The sequence below is a fragment of the Pagrus pagrus genome (assembly GCF_965226575.1).
Source record: "Pagrus pagrus genome assembly, chromosome: 17".
Taxonomy (NCBI): Eukaryota; Metazoa; Chordata; class Actinopteri; order Spariformes; family Sparidae; genus Pagrus; species Pagrus pagrus.
Window position 1 is genome coordinate 9,276,852 of NC_140201.1, and position 20,459 is coordinate 9,297,310.

At 41.4% G+C, this 20,459-nt stretch overlaps 1 protein-coding gene across 1 annotated transcript in view; it reads right to left on the minus strand.

Annotated features, from left to right (window-relative positions):
- LOC311273352 (dolichyl-diphosphooligosaccharide--protein glycosyltransferase subunit STT3B) overlaps nucleotides 1-20,459 on the minus strand; it is an 87,823-nt gene that overhangs the window by 8,244 nt on the left and 59,120 nt on the right. Inside the window, exons 5-11 of the mRNA XM_084380361.1 lie at nucleotides 15,546-15,645; nucleotides 13,913-14,011; nucleotides 10,919-11,065; nucleotides 6,308-6,356; nucleotides 5,449-5,603; nucleotides 3,333-3,544; nucleotides 561-748 (exon numbers count right to left, since the gene is read on the minus strand). Coding sequence (XP_084236487.1) covers nucleotides 561-748; nucleotides 3,333-3,544; nucleotides 5,449-5,603; nucleotides 6,308-6,356; nucleotides 10,919-11,065; nucleotides 13,913-14,011; nucleotides 15,546-15,645 — 950 coding nt within the window. The remainder of the gene's footprint in view (nucleotides 1-560; nucleotides 749-3,332; nucleotides 3,545-5,448; nucleotides 5,604-6,307; nucleotides 6,357-10,918; nucleotides 11,066-13,912; nucleotides 14,012-15,545; nucleotides 15,646-20,459) is intronic.

Genomic DNA, 20,459 nt, shown 5'->3' on the forward strand with positions numbered 1-20,459 from the left:
AGCCAGGCAACCAATTAACAGAAGGTATGGTAATCATATTATGAGTGTTTGGGTGAGAGAGAAAACGGCAAAGTGACATCCACGCTGCTCCCTGTAGCATGGCTAAAGCATTGTCTGAGAAGTGCCATGGTTTCATTAATATATGTATGAGAACTTGCGTCGAGCATTTAGTCTTGGCCTTCAATTTTTCCTCCATAATGCTTAAAGAGAATAATTATGCCTGTAAAGACTCTGAGAGAATAATGTAGCAGCTTTTTGTGAATTCAGAGATGGTCCACAGATGCTTCCTGTGACCTAGAAACACTAAGTTAAGCAATCATATTAATGCTCAAAAGGTGCACATATCAATATTTCCACAAATCTTATGAAATATACATTTGTTCCCTGCCGCCTGCTGCTCTGTGTGTTCCTTCACACTCACACACGTGCACATTTGCATGCAAGGTGGAGCAAAGCCGTCCGTTCGCATTACAAACTACTACACACTCCGCTCCTCCTGGTTATTTAACATCCATTACGGCGTTACAACTGAAGAGCGTGCGTGCATGTGTAATCAGTACCCGTCGTGGTTGTACGAGGCGAGCACCACGCTGGGACTGGAGTAGGCGTTGCTGGTGACCCAGGTGCAGTGGACCGCGAACATCATCAGCAGCATCAACATGAGCATGGTGACGATGGACTTGATGTTCGGACCCAAACCCTCTTCAGCCTTCTCCTGCTCCGACACATGCTTGCGCACCTTGCCAGCCTGCAGGGGGAGACAAACTCTATTACGATGGGCGGCAAAGTCTGCAGCGTTTCAGGGGGATGAATTATTGAGTGCAATAAATTATTGAATGAACTAATTGAGCAAAGTATCTTCGAGCATCCTCAAGTTTTCCATGCTGTGTGATGAGTTAATATTATTTTATACAAGCAGCAGAGGATTGTTAGAGCCGTGAAATCTCCAGGGAGGAAGAAATCTGCACAGTATGAACATTTTTCTTTACCAGCACCTCCAATTACTCGCTGACTGTGGCTAATGATGAGCCGAGACAGATGTAGACAAGAGGAAATAATTTGAACTTTGTGCAAAAAAAGATGACAAAGAGACATTAAACTGAAGTCACAGACACTAATTCGAAAGCGCGGGACTGTAAAATGGTACTTCCTCATATCTTTAATAAAATTTGTGACTGTTTTAATTAGTGTGTGAAGATATATATGTACTTTTTCTCTCAGATCCCTCTTGTAAAGGAGATGTTTCTTAATGAACCTAGTGAATAAATAAAGTCCAACTAATTAACTGACTCACTATCACTATTTTAGAAGACAAAATCAGTTCGCTAACAAACCTTTTAACACTAAACATGATATGTTGACGACATTGGATATATTGCTTGTACGGCTCGTCGGTTTGGCCTTAAAATATAATAATTTCATGGTATTTTTAGGCCATATTGCGATATACAATATATACCTCATGTTTTGAAATCTTCTCAACAGTGCTCCATACATGTTTGGTCTAGACGACTAAATCAAATATCACAATATATCTGACCAAATCGGTTATAACTTGATATCGATATTGCAACAATATTGTAGGAATGACATTGGTAAAAAAGGAGTACATGCCAAGACGTGTAAAGGCACCCTGAAGAGTTGTCATTGTTGTTACTCCCACGACTTGACTGAAAGTATTTCTGACCTAAAAAACCTGCATTGCTACTCGCAGACTTCTCCATTACAAGGCTTTTCATAAGGATATGTAAGTTGCCAGCCAGGGGGGAGAAAGTAGCCAGGTAGGAGGTCGGAGGGGAGAAAAATGTTGTCCATACAAGCCCAAATTCGGTGGCCCTGATCTTGATGTTGCATATTTTAAAGAGTCTGTTTAATCCAAACATGATGTGAATCATTGTAAGGAAGAATGAGGCAGCTTGTGTGTTTTAGCCCACACAGTCTATAAATAGCTAATATTATTTGGGGCATCTGACATTAGTTTGCATAACTAGTCCTTGACAAAAAGTACAAAAGCATCCGAGGACATTTTGAACTGTAAAAATTACAGTTCATAAGACATGGGCCTACTACTCCGACAACATCGTCTGTTTAAATGGTGTTTGAGCTGCCTTAGTGATGGCTCTGCTGTGGAAAGTAAATAAAGATAATTCAATCATACTTTCACTCACTGAGCCAATAAACGTCAGTGTGGCATATGTGGGAAATGCAGCACTTTCAGTGGACTTCTTAATACTTACTGCACAATTGTCTAGTCGCTGCCACCAGTTTTTTTCTGAAGCAGCTCGTCTAATGAGGATGTGCCCAGTCTGCGCAATCAATGCCCTTCTTAATGTGTTTTGTCACCAATTATTTTGCTAACATTTGTCAAGCACTGACGACGACTCTCCATTATCTACTCAGCAGGACACAACCTCCCATTCACACAGCAGATCGCAACTTGGCAATTAAAACTATTTGATTAGAGTCAAAAATTAATATAGTAAAGTAGCCGACAGTTTGACTGGCAGCTGGCTCTTATGAGAAGCTTTGCCATTATTGACAGCAGGGTGCAAAATTAACTTTTTTCCCCACTGGCAAATGGCGAGAGAATGCTAAAATGTTGCCTCCCACTCATAGATTTTCACTCACTATCACTTTGGCTAGTAGCTGGCCCCTTTTGAGCTATGATTAGCACATTTGACCTTTTTAAACATGTTAGTACCAACAACTATCAGCAAAAATGTGCATCAGAATTTGTATCACATTGTGTGCAATAGTGTACATCCGCGTGACCCCAAAGCTTCAAAGCAGGGATGTGTTACAGGCACTATATACGCCCCACGAGCAGACTTTCAAAATTGATGTCCTGATGTTCAAAAATTGGCTTTAAACTTCACAAAATTGTTACGCACCATAAATTGTTGCTTCAGCATCACCTTCCAAAAGGAGGGATATTTGTGGGTGCCACATAAAAATGATGTGATTACGTGGTGGACTGGGAGCAGTCCAACAACTAAAATTATGGCAACAATATCAAGCAGTTGCAGCTGAATCACAGTTAAATCACAGTTGACACAAACTGGCACGCGTAACTCAAGAGGGAAGCTGACACACATGCAACGGACAAGTGCAAAACTTCTCCTCAAAAGACGATGCAAGGTCAATGACAAACTTTACAAAATATCTCAGTGACTTGTTTTGTCCCTTTTTGTCTGCTGTGGTATTCCAGCATTAAACTTCAGGCATTTGACCGTCAGCATTTTAATAACATCTGCTGCAGAGCTTTGAGTGCAAAGAATGACATTTCTATAGATGTTCATGTGAATTTCGACAATTATTCTGTCTCGGTTGACCTTGTCATAAAGATTCCCAGAATTCCTCTTGTCGTCCTCGTCGCTGCTGTCTTCGGCTGGGGGCTTCTCCCTCTTCGTGTCATCTCCCATGTAATGCTCAAAGACGCTGGAGAAAGCCACCGCTGACAGCATGCACACCACCGGAGTCAGTGTCAGCATCAGGCGCACCATCACACCGGCAAAATAGACCGCACTGATGGCGTACAAGGCCACTGGAAGGAAATAGAAAAAGGAGGAGGAGGTGAGTGAGAGGCGAGGGGTGTGGGGAGAGAGGGAAAACAAAGTACAGAGAAGGGTCAGACAGGAGAAAGACGGCATGAATGTAAAGGAGGGACAGGGAAATGGGGCAGAGAGTGTGAGACGGAGATAAAGACATGGCGGAGAGAAATTGAGTTGTTAGAGTAACGCAGCATAATCAGTCTATGTTGGCTCGGCACAGCTCAAACCCTAAATGGAAACAGCGCTGGCTGCTTTCCGTCCTTGAAAAGAGCCGACCCGGCTCAACAGGTGCATGTCTAATCAATAGCTGTAATAGGCTGATTAAGTCTGAGGGAGAAACAGACTGTTGAAGGACTGTTTCTAGCGCTCAAAGGTTCTGTGCCCTTGATCGTGGCTGTCTTACTCTGAAAACATAAAAGTTTTGAGTTGTTTTTTCTTCCTTTTTCTTAAAAAGAAGTTCAGTCCCCTCGATGTTTTTTTCTGTCAGGCGGATGGAAGTTCAGAGCACATCACAATACTGCAGACAGAGCGAGGCAGCACTGTGCTGGTTCGTTTGTCTCATGATATACCATTTACAAAAAACGCATGTTAATCATAGCAAGCTGTTAATTAAGCAGATAAATGACTGAAACAGAAGATGTTAGTGACTAAAGAACTATAATACTCATGCTGACGAATAGGTGATGAAAAAATTGAGTCATATGACAAGCTAATTTTCTCCATAGACCATATCTGAAGACTGACAGTCGGAGCACTTCAAAAGCTTGGTTGGAAATATTCAACTCTCCAGGTTGACTCATCGGCATCATAAACGATAAACTGTGTTAGAAAATATCTAATTCTCTGATAAAAAGTCAAAAGGGACAAGCTTGTGTACAGGTGGGAAGTGAACAACGTCTCCCTTGGTGCATTTTAGTAAACAAAATCAAAACACAGAGTTGAAAAGCGATTACATCTGACGCTAACAGTGGGCAGAAGCTAAAAAGCATGCTGTTGAGAATACTGATAATAAAATCTGCAGCTTAAATTAATTTACTTAAAGACTGGTTTCAACAGAGTCCAAGGCTCACAGGTTTTGTAGTATTTGGAGGCTGCCCTAGTGCCAAACTAACTGAATCAAGAAGCGCCTCTAGCCACCCTTGCAGCTCTATGAGGCTGCACTTTAAGGATGAGTTGACCCAAAAATGAAAATTCAGCCATTATCTACTCAACCATACGCCGATGGAAAGTCAGGTGAAGTTTTGTAGTTCACGAAACATTTCTGGAGCTTCACAGCAAAACAGTGTTGCAGCATTGTACTAAACAACTGAAAGCATGAAATGGATCCATGAAGCTCATCTGGTGTAATCGTGAGTCTCAGAAGCCTCAAGATCCCAAACTGATTTGAAAAGGTGTAGTCGAGCTTGTGCAGCCACTTCGGACGGGGTGTGTGCTAATGCCTTTAGCTTAGCAGTTACAAGTGAAGATTTCGGCTTGTAAAGAGAATAATGATGATGATGATGGAGCTTGAGGAAAAGTCACGGGCTCATCAAACTTAATACAATTCATCCTGAGGGGAACATGACGGTGTGTGTCAAATTTAATGGCAATTATTCGAACATTTGTTGAGATAGTTCACTGAAAACACAAAATTTCAACGTCATGGTTGCCCGAAATGAAAAATCAGGGGATCCAAATGGGTCCAGTCGACCAAATTGGTGATGAAAACAAACACTTGGGTCTTGCGTTAACATATTAATTAAGATAGAGGATACCATTAAATGAAAAAATACAGATGGGAATTAGGACAAGGTCTAAACACCTCCAGAAACAGCATCTCCCTGCCACAGTGGAAATTAAGGTTTGAAAACATATTTTCAGAAGCTGCAGAGCTGTGAACAACAAAATAAATTCCTACCAAACACTCGTTCATCATTGACGTTCTTGATACAGAACCAGAGGCCTGCGGGGAACGTGCAGACCAGGATGTGGAGGTCGAAGAAGAAAGACACCCACGTCGTCGGCTGGTGCTCCGAAACCGATGCTATGATGGGGATATGGATCTTAGCATAGCTGGAGAGAGAAGGAGGGAGGGAGGGAGGACAGATAGAGGGGGAGGGGGAGACAGACAGGATGTAATTCATGTTGGGTTGAGCGCAATGGGAATGTCGAGACAAATTATACAATAGATCCTCCTGATTAACTCGAGAATTATGAAGGGGAAAAAAAAAAGATAATTTACCTCCCCAGCATGCTTATGCTAAAACATGAACACATTTAGCATTAAAGACGAGAGATGCTCTTCGTCTGCTGTTAGTTTGTCAGATGCGGTTGTTCCCTGAATTCATTACGTTCTTTTACACAGCAGTTTCTACACGATTTTAAATATTTCTCTCTAAAGTGTTTTGTGATCACAGCTGGGAAAGAGAAAACACACAGCACATTAAGAAATTAGTATCAGCCTCCAGAGGAAAGAAAAAACTATCCCGTACTGCTTCAGTCAGCAGACGAGGGGGGCGGGTGGGGAGGGGAAGAATTGATTGGGTGTGCTGAAATATCAAACACGTTGCAGTGCATTTGGAGAACACAGGGTGCCTGGTGCTATTTGGAAGCAAGACAATGGTTCAACACAACGTCTATGCTGTGCTGTGCTGTGCTGTTTCCCCCCTCTGGGATGGTGCGGAGGGGGTTTATAGCTGCCATAGAAAACACACACATGCACTCGATTGAACAAGTGCTCCATCGACAGTGAGAGTGTGAAGGTCAGCAGAGCTTACCCGGTGTCCCAGAGAGAGTAGAAACGACCACTCCACGGAGCGATGTATCCTGAAGAAAGAGAGGAAACACAATCAATAAGGAAAAAGAATAACGCTTTTCCTTTTACTGCTTGCTACGAGAACTGTTGGTAGACATGTAGGAAGTTTGTTGAACTGCATTAAAGCCAGGCGAAGGTCGTAAATCATGGGAAAATATATTAATACAGCTTGGAAATCTTTCCATTAGATTGCACTTTGTCACAGCAAAGTGCAATTATTTACAAGGCAAACTCAACCCAATTGTGCAGCTTTGAATAAAAAATAAATTGGTTAGCACCATCTGACCTACAGGCCTTCAGAAATGTGTAGCAAAGATTGCCTGAGGACATTGCAATGGACTAAACCAAAAAATACTGAATAATGTGGTAATGTGCAGCTGCTTATTCAGAGCCCCTGGATACTCGATGTTTGATGTTACTTATTTCTCTAAAACAATAAATATTCATGACTAAAAAAGCAGCAATCAAGGTAGAGTTCAGAAAATAAACAGAATTTTTTTGTCTTTATATTTTAAGAGTTTAAAGGGACCCTGTGGAGCCCACTGGGAGCCCAATGAGATCATGTTTTAGTCTTTGTTTTGTTTCTTTTGTGCATGAAAAGACACATTTATGCAGATCAACGTGAACAGGTGGGAGCCGTAATGTGCCAAAAACAATAACAACAGTGGGGAAGAAGAAGAGAGCTAACTAGCAAACATGGATGTAAGGAAATTACATTTTAAATATAAAATAAATCTGCTCTGCAAATGTTTTATAAGGAGGGAAATGCCTTCAGTACATGTTCGGGCATCAAGGACCCATATTTTGATTAAAACCCTAAATGTAAACATGTTTGTTTTGCGAGAAAACTCCACAGACCAACTTTAAGACTCAAAACCTCAGAGAAACCGGTCCATTAGGACTGTACAGTTGTGTTTGATCAGATATGACTGACGGTTGGCCATCATTTATAAACGACTGCAAGTTGATTCAAATGCTGCTGCTGAACATCACTTCCTACTAACTGAGCTGAGCCCACTTTAAACCATCGAGCACAGAAAAATGTGAAATACAGAAATGACTGTTAAAAAAAAAAATCAGATAACCCTAACCCTCTCCTTTATAATGTATTCGGAAGCTTACTGAGAAAATACTTCAGGTTTTCAGGGCCTTGAATAGCACATGAAGTCCAGCATCTAAAAAAATAAAAGCAGAACTTTCTGCCTCAGCTGTAGCCCAAAACCAAGAAAAACCTCAGAGAAAATGTGTCAGTGCTGAAATGTATTCTATTGATGGTTCTTAATTACAGAAATTGACTTGTTTACAAATGTAACTGAAACCATTTAAGCTGCAAATTAGACCATACTGGGTATTTCATGTGCGCATGCAAATGTCTTATTTTAGTGAAGCTTTGATCTCGAATACATTTCAGCTCTGAACTGTTGCCTGGGGGCTCACGCAGCCACTCACACACTCACATGTGCACAGACAACACGAGCTTTAGCCCCATATTTTAAATGTTATGACGTTTGCAGTGACATAGCTGCACCATGTCCTTTGATGCCTTAATGTGTATAATAACATAATCACCCCTGCCATCGTACAAACAGAACACGTTTAAAATAAGATGCTACAAACCTCTGAACCAAAGCCGGCAAGAAAAAGATGTGAAAAAAGCAGTATAAGAGGAATGAAGGAGATATTTTTATTTTTTAGAGGTGATTTAAAGGATGACACTGATTTAACCAATCAATACTTGGCTCCATGTTTAAGATACTGAGGAAGCCCACCCGTCTACTCTAAGAGATTCTTATGAGATGAAAAAGTCTGACAGCCGGAGAAGGACATGCGCAGTTTCACTGCAAAACTGGCACATTACCAAATAGTCACCGGCTCCCACTGCTCAATTCAGATGGCTGATGGATCACAACGTTTACCAGACGTCTGATGGAGGCAGAAACCTCACCAGACTGTATTCACATGAGAGCCAATCAGTTCTAAAAACAGGCAGGCAACCGATCTAAGGACTGTAATATTACTGTGGATGTGAAGTGCCACCATCCCTCTGCACTAGGCGAAAGGCCTGGCTGCAGTGTTTACATAATCTGCAGTGACAGAATGTCAGATTGTTGGTTAGGGCGAGTAAATTATCTGCTGCCTTACTCAAGGTGAGAAAACTGATGTATGATGTCAGGTAAAAAAAACAGTCACATTCTTTGTTAAGGCTCATTACTCACTACAGAAGATGTGTGTATACACAGCCTTAGGGGATAAGGGAGCACTCTTCGTACATAGTAAACTACTTTAGCTTTCTTGGGAGCACTCCGAGGTAATGAACCACTAGAAAAAGAGAAGCTAAGCCAGTGTGCTGCTATAAAAAGGTGTGTAAAAATGGCTTGCACCAAATTCTCCATCTATTATTGCTTTTGAAATACGACAAGCAGCCATTTGCATCTTATGAATAGGTCAAGATTGTGAGTATGTCATCTTAAATCTGAACACTTCAGCAGGAGACGCAAATCAATAAATTGCAAGGAGGCAACACTGAAAGGTCTGAAACCTTGAGGCCTCCGCTGAGGCCCCAAAAACCCAGGCGGAGCAGAAAATAATGGAGAAAAACATTAACAAGGACAAAGTTCAACCAGCTGGCTGTGCACTTCAGGGTTCAGCCGGGCCAAAAAAAGAAAAAGAAAGAAAGAAACCGAATACAAGTTCACATAAAGGCTCTCGGGGAGAGCACAATCCTTAGTGTTTCTCAAACTTCTCCAACAAGCTGCAGTATCCATAGCAGTTTATATTTGTTTATCATTTGGCTTCCAGGTTTAAACCAAATGCTGATTAGCGACCCAGTGGGGAGGCCTGGGGGTCAGATCATCGGGGGATAGTGTACGAACATGTAAACTTTTGGCTAAAAAAAACGGAAAACAAAATCTAAAATGGCTCGAATCCCGGATCTGGATCGCCATCAAAAACTAATCAACTGATCCCTGCACAAAAGGCAATTTGTGGACAAATCTCCGCCAAATTCATAACATACTGTTCTAAAAAGGCACACAAACAGATGGGGGTGAAAACATTAATCATCAGCTGTGTACTATCAAACTATTTTACTGAAAGTGATATAAGTTGCATTGTGATTGATGAGTGATGTCGGCAGTGACACTAGGGGACATTAGACGTAGGTTTTTGTTGACGGTAGCTTGGTTTAAACATCCGCACGTTATTAAAAGATGAAAAGCCAACATAACAGCGTCTTAATCATTTCCCATACTTGCTCTGACTGATTTCAAAGTGCAACTAAAACAACATGAAGGAGGTTTTAATTAAATGTGTTTACATTAATTTGCTGCATTTAAAGATGTATATATTTCTGGATTGTGTGGGCATATTTCCAAGACAAATTAATTTAATAAAAATTCATTAGTAGGGTTAGCTTACATGGAAATACTCACCGAAAGCTGATTATTATTATGTACGTAGTTGTGTGTTTTGATAAGAGAATAATGCACAGCCAGGTTAACTATAATGAGATCTGTAACAGCCTGTCAGTGTAAACATATTAACTGCAAGATATTCAGTAGTAGAGCATTCATTAAAACAGGACTGCAATTTATTTCCAATTTAAAATGTTGTTGTTTGTTGATGTTGAATAATATGCATCGTGACTAATGAGAGGTCATCCAATTTGCAGAGCCATGACATTGGTTGCAAATGACGAAAATTGTTTAGAAAGGGGAGCTACGACCAATGATTATGTTTTGTGTCAAAAACATGAGACTGTTGATTATTTATTCAATCATATAGCCCATTAAATGTCAGTAAATTGTGAAAAATGTTGGAGGTGATGTCTTCAGTTTGTTCGTTTTGCCTGACTAACGATCTAAAACCCAAAAACATGTGATTTGCAATGGCAAAAAAATGGACAACACTGTGAAGCTGAAACCCAAAAACTGAAGCCATTTTTGCTTTAATGATAAGTTCACCCAAAAATGTAAATGCATTCATTATCTACTCACCCCCATGCCAGCAAAAAGTCGGGTGAAGTTTCGTAGTCCATAAAATATTTCTGGAGCTTCACAGCCAAGATTACCCGAGATCCCAAATTGATTTCGAAAGACGTTATTTTACACCCTCAAGTAACCACTTTAGACGGGGTGTGGTGTAGCTTAGCAGCTACAGTGAAGATTTCAGCTTTAAATAACATCTTTTCAAAATCAATTTGAAATCTCAGGGTTTCTAGAGACTCGCATTATGCCCAATGAGCTGTATGGGGCCATTTTATGTTTTTTTTGGTTGCTGTCCCCGTCTACTTCAGTTATTTAGGGGAATGCTGGAATGATGTTTTGCTGTGAAGCTCCAGAAATGTTTTGTGGACAACGAAACATCCACCTACTTCAGCGCGAATGACCGAATTATAGTTTCTGGGTGAACTTAACCTTTAAAAAATTCACTGAAATGATTATTATGCTCTTAATAACACAACAGTTTCAGCTCTACTTACAAGGACAAAAAAGAAATACAATTAGAGTTTGTTTCCAGTCATATCTTGACTAATCACTACTATGAAACCATGTGAGCAGACGCAAATACAGACCTGTGTATGTGAGATAGATCACGGTGAGGAAGACTATGCCGGCAGCGAGTGAGACACCGAGGAAGAACAGCGTCTGGAACTCCTGTCTGGTCAGCCTGTCCTTCAGGTACTGCAGGAAGGCGTAGGCTTGTAGAAGTGCAAACACACCTGAGAAAAAGCCACAGACAGAAACACCAAAGCATGAGCAAACATACAAAAGGAAACTCGCGCTGAATATTTGAGGAGGCCCCGATTCATGCTGCCGCCTGCAGGGTACAAAGCAGGTTCACGTGGTTAAGAAGTGCCATCGTCAGTTAGGCACAAATCACGACAAAGCAGTTTGGGATAGCCCCCTTTGGTTGCAGATGTGAAAGACAAATACTGCAGGACAACATATCTCAAATGCATGAGACAGATTTGTGTGAATAAGCCCTTCTCTTTCCCTCGCCTTGTCTTTCTTCTTGCAGCCCCACTTTGGTCACACTTCTTTCCACCATTTCTTTGCTCTGACACTTTCTCAGTGCTGTTTTCTCCGCTGTGTATTTTGTTTGTATGGTGAATTTGACATAAAAAATTGAATAGAGGCCTGGTTTCCCTCTCTTTCGTCACCTACTATCCCTTTGACAAAACTTGTGTGTGTTCGCCCCACTCCTCCGGCCCACGGCAGGTCTCACCCATTTCCAAGGTTAAGCCCCTGCCTGCCTCCTGGTGAGCCGCCGTGGTGCTAACACGCTTGTCACTCTATGCCACCCTGCCTGCCTGCCTGAGGGGCTGACATCTCAAGGGTACCGACCGTGGCTCTGTCACTCTCTTCCTGTCTCCCACTGTGCTCCCCGAATGCTACCACCAGATGTTCTGAGCAGCTGCTACCTCGGCGACATGAAAACACACTCGCTCTTTGAGAGATAGAAGGAGGGGGGAGCCAAGAACAGAGAGAGAGGCAGAGCGGATTTTTTTTTGGTGGTGCATTCTTCAAAGCCACTCATAATGCCGTTTGTGTTGTAGACACCCAGGAAAACAGGGACACTTCAATGTACGCCTGCTGCAGTGTTGAGAGAATAAAAAAAAAAAAAAAAAAGGTGCTGCTCAGTCTTCATAAAGCTGCCTACGACAGTCCTCTCCCGATCTGGATGTAAATGAACACAAGAATCACACACATACATACGCACCCATCCGCGCTGTCGGGCAGCAGATGGGCCCACTCTTGAGAGGCGAAACTGAACAAGCTTTAATAAACCACCCACGAGCCAAAAATGAAAAGTACTTAAAGTGCTAAACCCATATGGGTGGCATGTGAAGCTGTTTACTTATTTTTTTATTTTGCAAATGTATTCTGAGAGGGTCCCGTGTTGTTCTACACACAGAGCATGACTAACTCTGTCAGAGGGGATTCGATTCCCGCCGTAGCCAACCTATCTTAAACTGTGTGCATCCACGGTGCTTTGAAAACAAGCTAGTGGCTTATGTAAAGTGACCCCTTTAATACGCGAATTACAGCAGTCAGCCTGAACCTTCCCCTGTGTTTTGCAGCACAAATTTGTTGTCGGGGTCAGGGAAGGTTAGAAGTTGACTTGGAAGCTGTGAAATACGAACCGAATCAATGTGTCCTCGTACAAAACCCGGACAGACATTCAGCTCAGAAACTTTACACAGGAATGTTCGATTAAGTGTTAAAATGCAAACAATTCCTCTGTAATTCAACAAAAGTAAATGTAGCATTAAACCTGCATTTACTTGCACAGTCGGTATCTAGACACTGAGCTGACACAAAGCATCATTAGCATTCGTTTGGAGTTGTGTTTCTTTGCCCCCTGATGAATAAGTCCAATAATCACCCTTCAAGTCATCAAGGAAAAATGTGGCCTTTTAACCGCTAAACCTATCATTATGTTACCAGCTAGTGGACCACTTTGTTAGTGCCAGGTAGTGCACAGTGAAGGGAGGCTGGTGAGAGTGAAAGGAAACAGTAAATTTGAGGGCTATGCCATGTTGTAGAGACTCTGACATTTTGTGAGAAAGGTATGACAGAGTCATACATTTAGGAGGAAAATTCATCATCCCACTCTGAACACAGAGTTGCCACAGTGAGGAAATGTTTCCAGCGGTTAATAAACTTGTGGCAGCACAAGTGTTACAGATTACGTTGGAAAGGTTTCCAGCTGTTGCAGCTTCACAATAAAAACATTTGACTGGTGAAAGACAAGTTGATTTGTATTATTAAAGTAGGCCCAGGATATGCAATGTTTGTCAGTGAGGTTAGCACTTAGCACTGTTGTTATTGTACCACTATTAAAATTACATCAGTTTGATGTAATACAGGCAGGAATGAAACAAGAAGGCGCAGCCACAGTAAGCTGCAGGTGACAGGCTGCACACCTCCAACTTCTGAGCAAGGTAACCAACTTATTTTTCCTCATTAACATTATCAAGTTCCCTATTGGCATTGGGATTAAATCCAAAATATTGCCACCTACGAGTGTTTAAAAAACAAACTAAATGCAAAAATATCTATACATATTGATACTGAATATTTGAAACAAATTCAGTACTCATTTTCTGAAGTATTGATACAGCAGTACCAGCCGCACTTTCTCACTCTCTCTTCTCCAACAGCAAGATGACACAGATTATTTTAAAAGGCTGAATCGAAAGAGAAAAGATTTGATGGTTACTAAAGTCTTTCTGATGTTCTCTGATACTTACAACGAAAACTTGTATCTCTTCGTCATGCCTTGTTATGTTTATCTTATAATGAATCTTAAATTTCCACTCTCTCTCTCTCAATGTTGTGTCAAATGTCCCCGATAAAATCAAAATCGGTGTAGAATAGATATTTTTCAAGGTATTGAAATTTCAGTATCAGTATCGTGACAACACTGCCAGCCAGGTGCATTTGCTAAACCAGGTTACACCAAAAAGATCGACTACCACTGGCTTTCTAGGCGGATTTCATGCTGAAACTTTGTAGAGGAATGCAGGATCAGACACTCCCGATGTAGAGAGGGTGGGACTTACCGGCAGCAGCCATGTGCTCGCTTGTCCTGATTGGCTGGAAGCCGACAAAAGGGATCTGCATTGACAAAACCAGACCCACGATGAAGAAAGTGCTGTAAGCTGTAAAGAGGGAGACAGAGAGAGAGAGAGAGAGCAGATAAGACATCAACCAATTCAAATAAACTATTGCAACTCCCAAAAAATCTTGTATTCTGTTCCATCACTCCAGCATGGGTCTCACTAAGGGAAATCAACCTCAATAGAGGTATTTAAAGCCTATTGATTTTCACTGTCGCACCTCAGAGGGAGTAAATACAAAATACTTAATCTAATGTCATTTACTGAGAAAATGGGAGCTGGCTCGACGCAGTGTGGCGGTGAGGCCTGGAGTGAGACGACGGTGCTGAGAACAGTGCGACTCCCACCTTTGTAGCTGGGGGGAACCGATTCGCAGACGCACCAGCTTAATTAAGATTTCATACTCTTCCTGAAGAGTGTGCCTCATTTTTGAAGTAGTTGTGACCGCCCTCAGCAATCTCTTTCTCACACATCTGCTATTGACTCAAGACAGAGGGAGATGAATTGTGAGGGAACATAGACTGCGAGGCATTTTATTAAACCCGGATTTTTCTCTTTCTTTTTTCTTTCCTTTTCGCGCGTTCCTTCGTTATGACTGAGAGACCTGGCTCTGGAACGAGGAGCTCAAGGATGTAATGAGGAGAGAATGTGAGGAGACCGAACATTTTCAACAGAATATGTCTACGATTGAATTTATCCGAACTCTTTTGCCACCAAAAGGTGCATGAGGTCGCCGGATCGAGCTCTGGCTGCATATTTCTTGAAGAACAATGAAGACAAGTTGAAATTTTTACACTTCATCAGACGGCATCTCAAGTACAATTTCATTTCAATTTCATCGTTGAAGAATCGGAGCAGACGTAGGTCAAATCCCTCTCACCGTGAGGAGGTCATCATTTATTCTCAGCACTCTCAAAGACTGTGCTTTGCAGTTACGATGAGTAGAACATATAATCATGTATAAATGATACTTGACATGGTATCATTTTTCTCAACCGCAACAGAAGTGCCTGACGCGAGCTCACGACTAAGCTGACAGAGGGTGTGTGGATGGCAGAGGGTCTGACTGACTGAGCCAACGGATAATGTGCCTGAGCTGCCACGTGCTCCATGAAACTGGGATGTTCTGTGGAGTAACAAGGCTATCCTCTTCCCCAGTGCTCTGCCTCTGGTGTTTGGAAAAAAAAAAATATAAAAGAGGATCAGGTAGCAGGTGGCTGCATTTACTGTTAAGTGGTGTGTGGGTGGTTTGGATGTCTGCACTGCTGATGATGGAATGCTTACGATTGCAAGAGATGAGCACAGGCGTGACTGGGCATTTGAGCTCGTTTCAGGGTTAAATTCCTGGGCAACGATGTTGGGAGACACATGTGAAGGAGTGGTGGTTTGTCTGTTTATAGCGTACATTTCTATTCTAACGGGAGCCGACTGGAGGTGCAGTCAGTTTCCATCTCAGCTACTGTACATTTTGTGGGGGAGTTTTTAACATCCAGTCACACACTAAAAGTTATTGTCTGGTTTAATTGCTTGTGCTTCTGTTTGTGTGTGTGTGTGTGTGTGTGTGTGTGTAGCTTACCGATGTAGACTCTTCTGCTGTAGCGTTGCATCAGCAGCAGCACAAACACATGCAGAGGAATCAGGTTGATAATAAACACATATCCTCCCCATGCGGATACCTGAAACACACACAGACACAGAACATGTCAGTCAGCCGATAAGGACTGATGAAATCCTTTTATCTAAAACACTCTTCATTTAAAAACTACTGGCTCATATGATCAATTATTCTACATTTTGTCTGACTGCCTCGAAGGCGGTGATCTTGCTGATTGAAGGCTTTCCTGTTAAAATTATACAAATTAGCTTTCCAGGAAAGATGTCAGGTTTGCCTCAGTGACGGGAGCCGCTCGAAACCAACTCCAGCTGAGACACCATAGGTTTCTCATTATGTCGCTGTCCAATAAAAAACATGTCTCTATTTTAATGAGGGCTGCATTGATGTGGTAAAAAATTATCTTATTGTGATTGTTTTTAAACAGATATTGAGATTGTGATATGATTCACAATTAGTGGTGGTGATAATTTTTGCATCACAATCCCTTTTCACAGAGACGCATTACCGCTGCAACGAAGGCTGAACCAATCAGCGCAGTCTTAAAGCCACTCCAGTGTGTCGTTTCATACAGGATGACAGACACGTTTCCACGTATAACTGCGGTATTTTAAGTTGCCAGAGACTCTACCAGTTACCACATTACTGTTGTTTGGTCCTGTAACTTTTCTTTGTGGGTTGAAGTGTGGGACATTTCTCTTTTATTTGATGAGTGAAGGATCTGTTTAGCTGTCAGACCGTGAACACCATCGTCACACCCCTGATCCGCGCCTACGGCTTTTCCATTCACGCAGACGCCGTCTCGCCTCTGCTGCTGCTCTGATACTACCTCCGGAGGTGGATCAGAGCTGCAGCGAAACTGCCCCCCTCCTCTCCGTATCTGTAACTTTCACACAGACGGCGAGGCGGAGTATTGGCGCGTGATTCACGCACTGAAAGGGCAGTTTGAATGGGGCTAATGTTTTAATAATTTACACTGAGAAAAACAATTAAAATCCTGATGATGTGACATTTGTTGGGGTTTGTGCCGAACAAACTTGTTTTCTCACATCTGGAGAACAAGATTTGTAGGTCAGAACATCTCTTCGGCGCTACAGTGCTTCATTATAATACTGTTTTGTTACGCATTTTGGCTTTATCAAAAAATTGCAGCTTCTGCGATTTGGATATTACACTTGGACATATTAGCTTTTGATAATATTTCAATTAACTGTGCAGCCCTGATTATCTGTTTATTTATTTATTTTTTAAATAAACTGGGGGATTAGCGGTTCTTTCCTCTGGCTTCGTCAGCTAAATAAACATTTAAAAACCTTCTGGATGTTTTGGAGACACATGGTCTTCACAGATGATGATACATTTCATTATATAGTACTGTATATTTTTTGCTGTATCATGCCTATTTCCTCTAGTGTGGGATGCCTTGTAGATATTCATGCACTGTTCTTTTAGGATAGCCTTGTTCGGATCAATGCGTATAGAATCGTGAACTTATTTGTCTTAGAAGGCAACACTTATGTATATCATGTCACTATCAGGGACTATTTGCAACATCATTTGCATATTTGTATCATTTGTATGTTTGTATATGCACATTGTTGTTTATTTCTGTTCACGTGATCACTTTCCTCACGTGTATGTAAGATGGTGCCGTGCACGCTCTGATGAAGAGCATGTTTGCTTGAAGCGTCACTACTTTGGTGTACTAAATAATTTGGAATATTGAAGCCCTGCAGTGTGCAAGATGCCTTTTTTCTAACAGCAGCAATATGTCAAATTAGTTGAGGCAGCAAACCCCAAATGGGTCCCCCATGCACACGAGTCTTTGTTGTGTTTTTTTTTTTTTTTTTTGCTTCATGGTGCATTCATGTGCAATTGTAAGTAACTGTAGCTTGTGAATTCAGTGCCATTTGTAGTCCTCAATCTCCCAAAAGGTCGACCACCACAATCAATGTTTAACCTCTGGCAACACTCAAGGGGTTTACTGGAATCAGGTTTCTAATTTAAGCGTAAATTCAGATTGTACCACTGCCCTCAAAGAACAGAATTAATTTACTCTCGGGCTGCCACTAATGATTATTTTCATTTTAGATCACTGAGCTGTACTTGGTGTTACTTTGTCAATTTAGGTCTTAGATTATGTCTTCTAAATGTCTCGACCCTAACATTTTCGAACGTTCACCCATCAAATGATTGTAACTTTCAGTTAAAAATGTCTAAAAAGTCAATAATCAAGATAGTAGTAGATACATACAAGCAGCCCTTCTTACATGCATACACCCCTGCACAAAGATCACCTCTCACACCTCCAGTATAATCGTTCAAGAACGGTTGTAAAAACATCCTGCTGCTGCTGCTGTTTCACCATTAGACACAAGCACAAAGCTATAAAAAAACAGACTTATATAGAAACTATAAAAACTATGCAATCATACTTTACATGTTAGACGTAAAATTGTGAGACGCACCAATAACTTTAAAAAGCTCCACTAAAATTATACCTCACCCGTTACTGAGGTCCGCTAAGTATTCACAACGCTGGATGTGGGGGCAATAAAAACTACTCTACAAAAACATCCCTGACAAGTTTTCAATTGCCTCTACTTGACTACTGCAAAGGGCAGATGGAAACGGTAAGAGCACTAGACAGGCAAAGAGGAGAGCAAAGCAAAAGAATGAAAGAATACAAAAAAAGGAGTGTTCAGAGAAAGAGAGCAAGACAGAGGAGAAAGGAAAAAAAACGTGCTGGAAAGTGAAACAAAGCAACAGAATAGATTGAGGTGGAATTAAACGGGATAAGGGGTTTGCGTATATGCAAATTGTGTTCTCCTTTGCGAAGAAGCTTGTCAGAAAGAGCCCCATTGCACCTGCTGAGTTTGATAAAAAGAGCATTCATTACACTCGTGCAATCACAGGAAAAAGGAGCACATCATGTCTAATTGATAAAAGTATTAATGTGGGACATTAAGGGAGACAGAGACGGAAAGAAAAACACCTAAATGGGCTCCTTGCTGAATGGTTAGGTGCAATCATCTTTTGGCAGCCGCTTTGCATCTGTTCTCTCAGATGGTGACAGCCAATTAGTAACACGTGAACCGTAACTTCAATGAATACCAGAGATGACTTCAATTTAAGACTCATTTTCAGCGTTGACACGGGGGCAGGTGATTGCGTCTCTGTTGCTGAATGGCTGAGGAGCTGGATAGCAAACAGTGCTCAAAGCTCATGGCCTCGTGACTATAAAACTATGAAACATCTGCAAGGTAGGTTTATAAATATTTAGTGAGTATGTATGATATGGTCAGGAAAACAAAGAGTACATTGAGAAAATCCAATTCAAATACCGCCTCCGCGTTTGGCTAAAAGTGGCTACAACCCACTGAAGAGACCGAACATGCTGTGTCTGAATAAGAGACAAAGTAAAACCAGCTCTTTCACACTGCCACTGAGCTGTTAAACTCAGTCAGAAACACACAATACAATGGGACACTTGTCCACAAAGACAAGATGAATAAGTCACTCAGTCTCTGCATTGTGAAGTTCTGTGAATAGGCACGTTTCTGAAATCATGGCATGTGTTGATTCACAAAAACCATGCCAACAGCACCACTGTGTCTCAGGCTTTATAAAAAAAGCCTCTTTAAAATATTGATCCCTCTAGACTCCCTGGTATTCGTGAGGTGCATTACTGACTCAGAGAGTTAAAGTCAACATTATTTGGAGGCTTGTTTTCCCCTTTGGATGGTTAACTGGCTAAAAGAGTAGGAGGCTCATCAGAAAGATGGAAGGTGGTGACTGGAAATGGTCCACTGGTCACTATTTGAAAGTGTTCAGTTAAACTCAAAATGGAGACACCGGCAGTTCTGATTACTGGTGTAATTTATACACTCAAATAGTCATTTACCCTTGTGTTACGGTTATATAATTTCCAGTGTGCCATGTGTGCTTAAAAATAGAGTCCACTTACAAAATTGGCATTAAAGCAGGGTTAAGTAACACTGAGTCAGTAATGGGCTTCAGCTTGCATAAAGCATCCATGTTTGTTTGCTATTTGGTGTTATTTAACAAGTTGAATTGATCCATTTCTTAACAAGACAGAAACTATGTTCAGACCGCAGGAAAATCCAAAACGTTTCTCAAATCAGATATGCAAGACGGAGTGTCCGCACTGTTATTTGCAACCGCTCTGATCTGCTCGGATTTGTGCGTTCACACACCACCAGCATATCAGCATGGGTTGTTGTAGTAGTGAAGTTAGTGTCAGTTACTACGTATGCTGGTAACAACGGCTTTCCAACACAAAAGGCATGAGAAATATAGATCCATCATCAAACAATCACGCTCTGATGCACTTCCGTCACTGGATTTTACATTATTGTGGTGTGTTGCGCTGCAAGTGACTAACCCTAACACAAATACACCTCAAAATATGAATGGCATTTCCATCCCCCTTCAACTGTGGTTTGTATTTTTTGCTGTCCAGACTTCCTAAAAATCAATCTGGAAACAATCTGGATATGCCAAAAAACGGATCTTGGCTGGCGGTCTGAAAATAGCCTAAGAGTCTACAGCCATGCTAGCAGCTCTCTGAGGCTGTTCATCAGTGCCTTGAGCTAAACATTAGTGTGCTAACTTGCTTGTAATGACAATGCTAACATGTTGATTTTTAGCAGGTATCATTTTCACCATCTTATATATACATGTCAGCATGCGGACATTTCCAAATTAGCTCTAAACACAGGTTTAGTACAGGTGAGGCTAATGGAAATGTCATTATATTAACAATTGATGTGACGAGGTGAGATGGTAAGTAAGGAAACTACGACATGATGTGAAGGTGGTATTAGCATCTGTTTTTCAGCAAACTCTAAAGTAGAA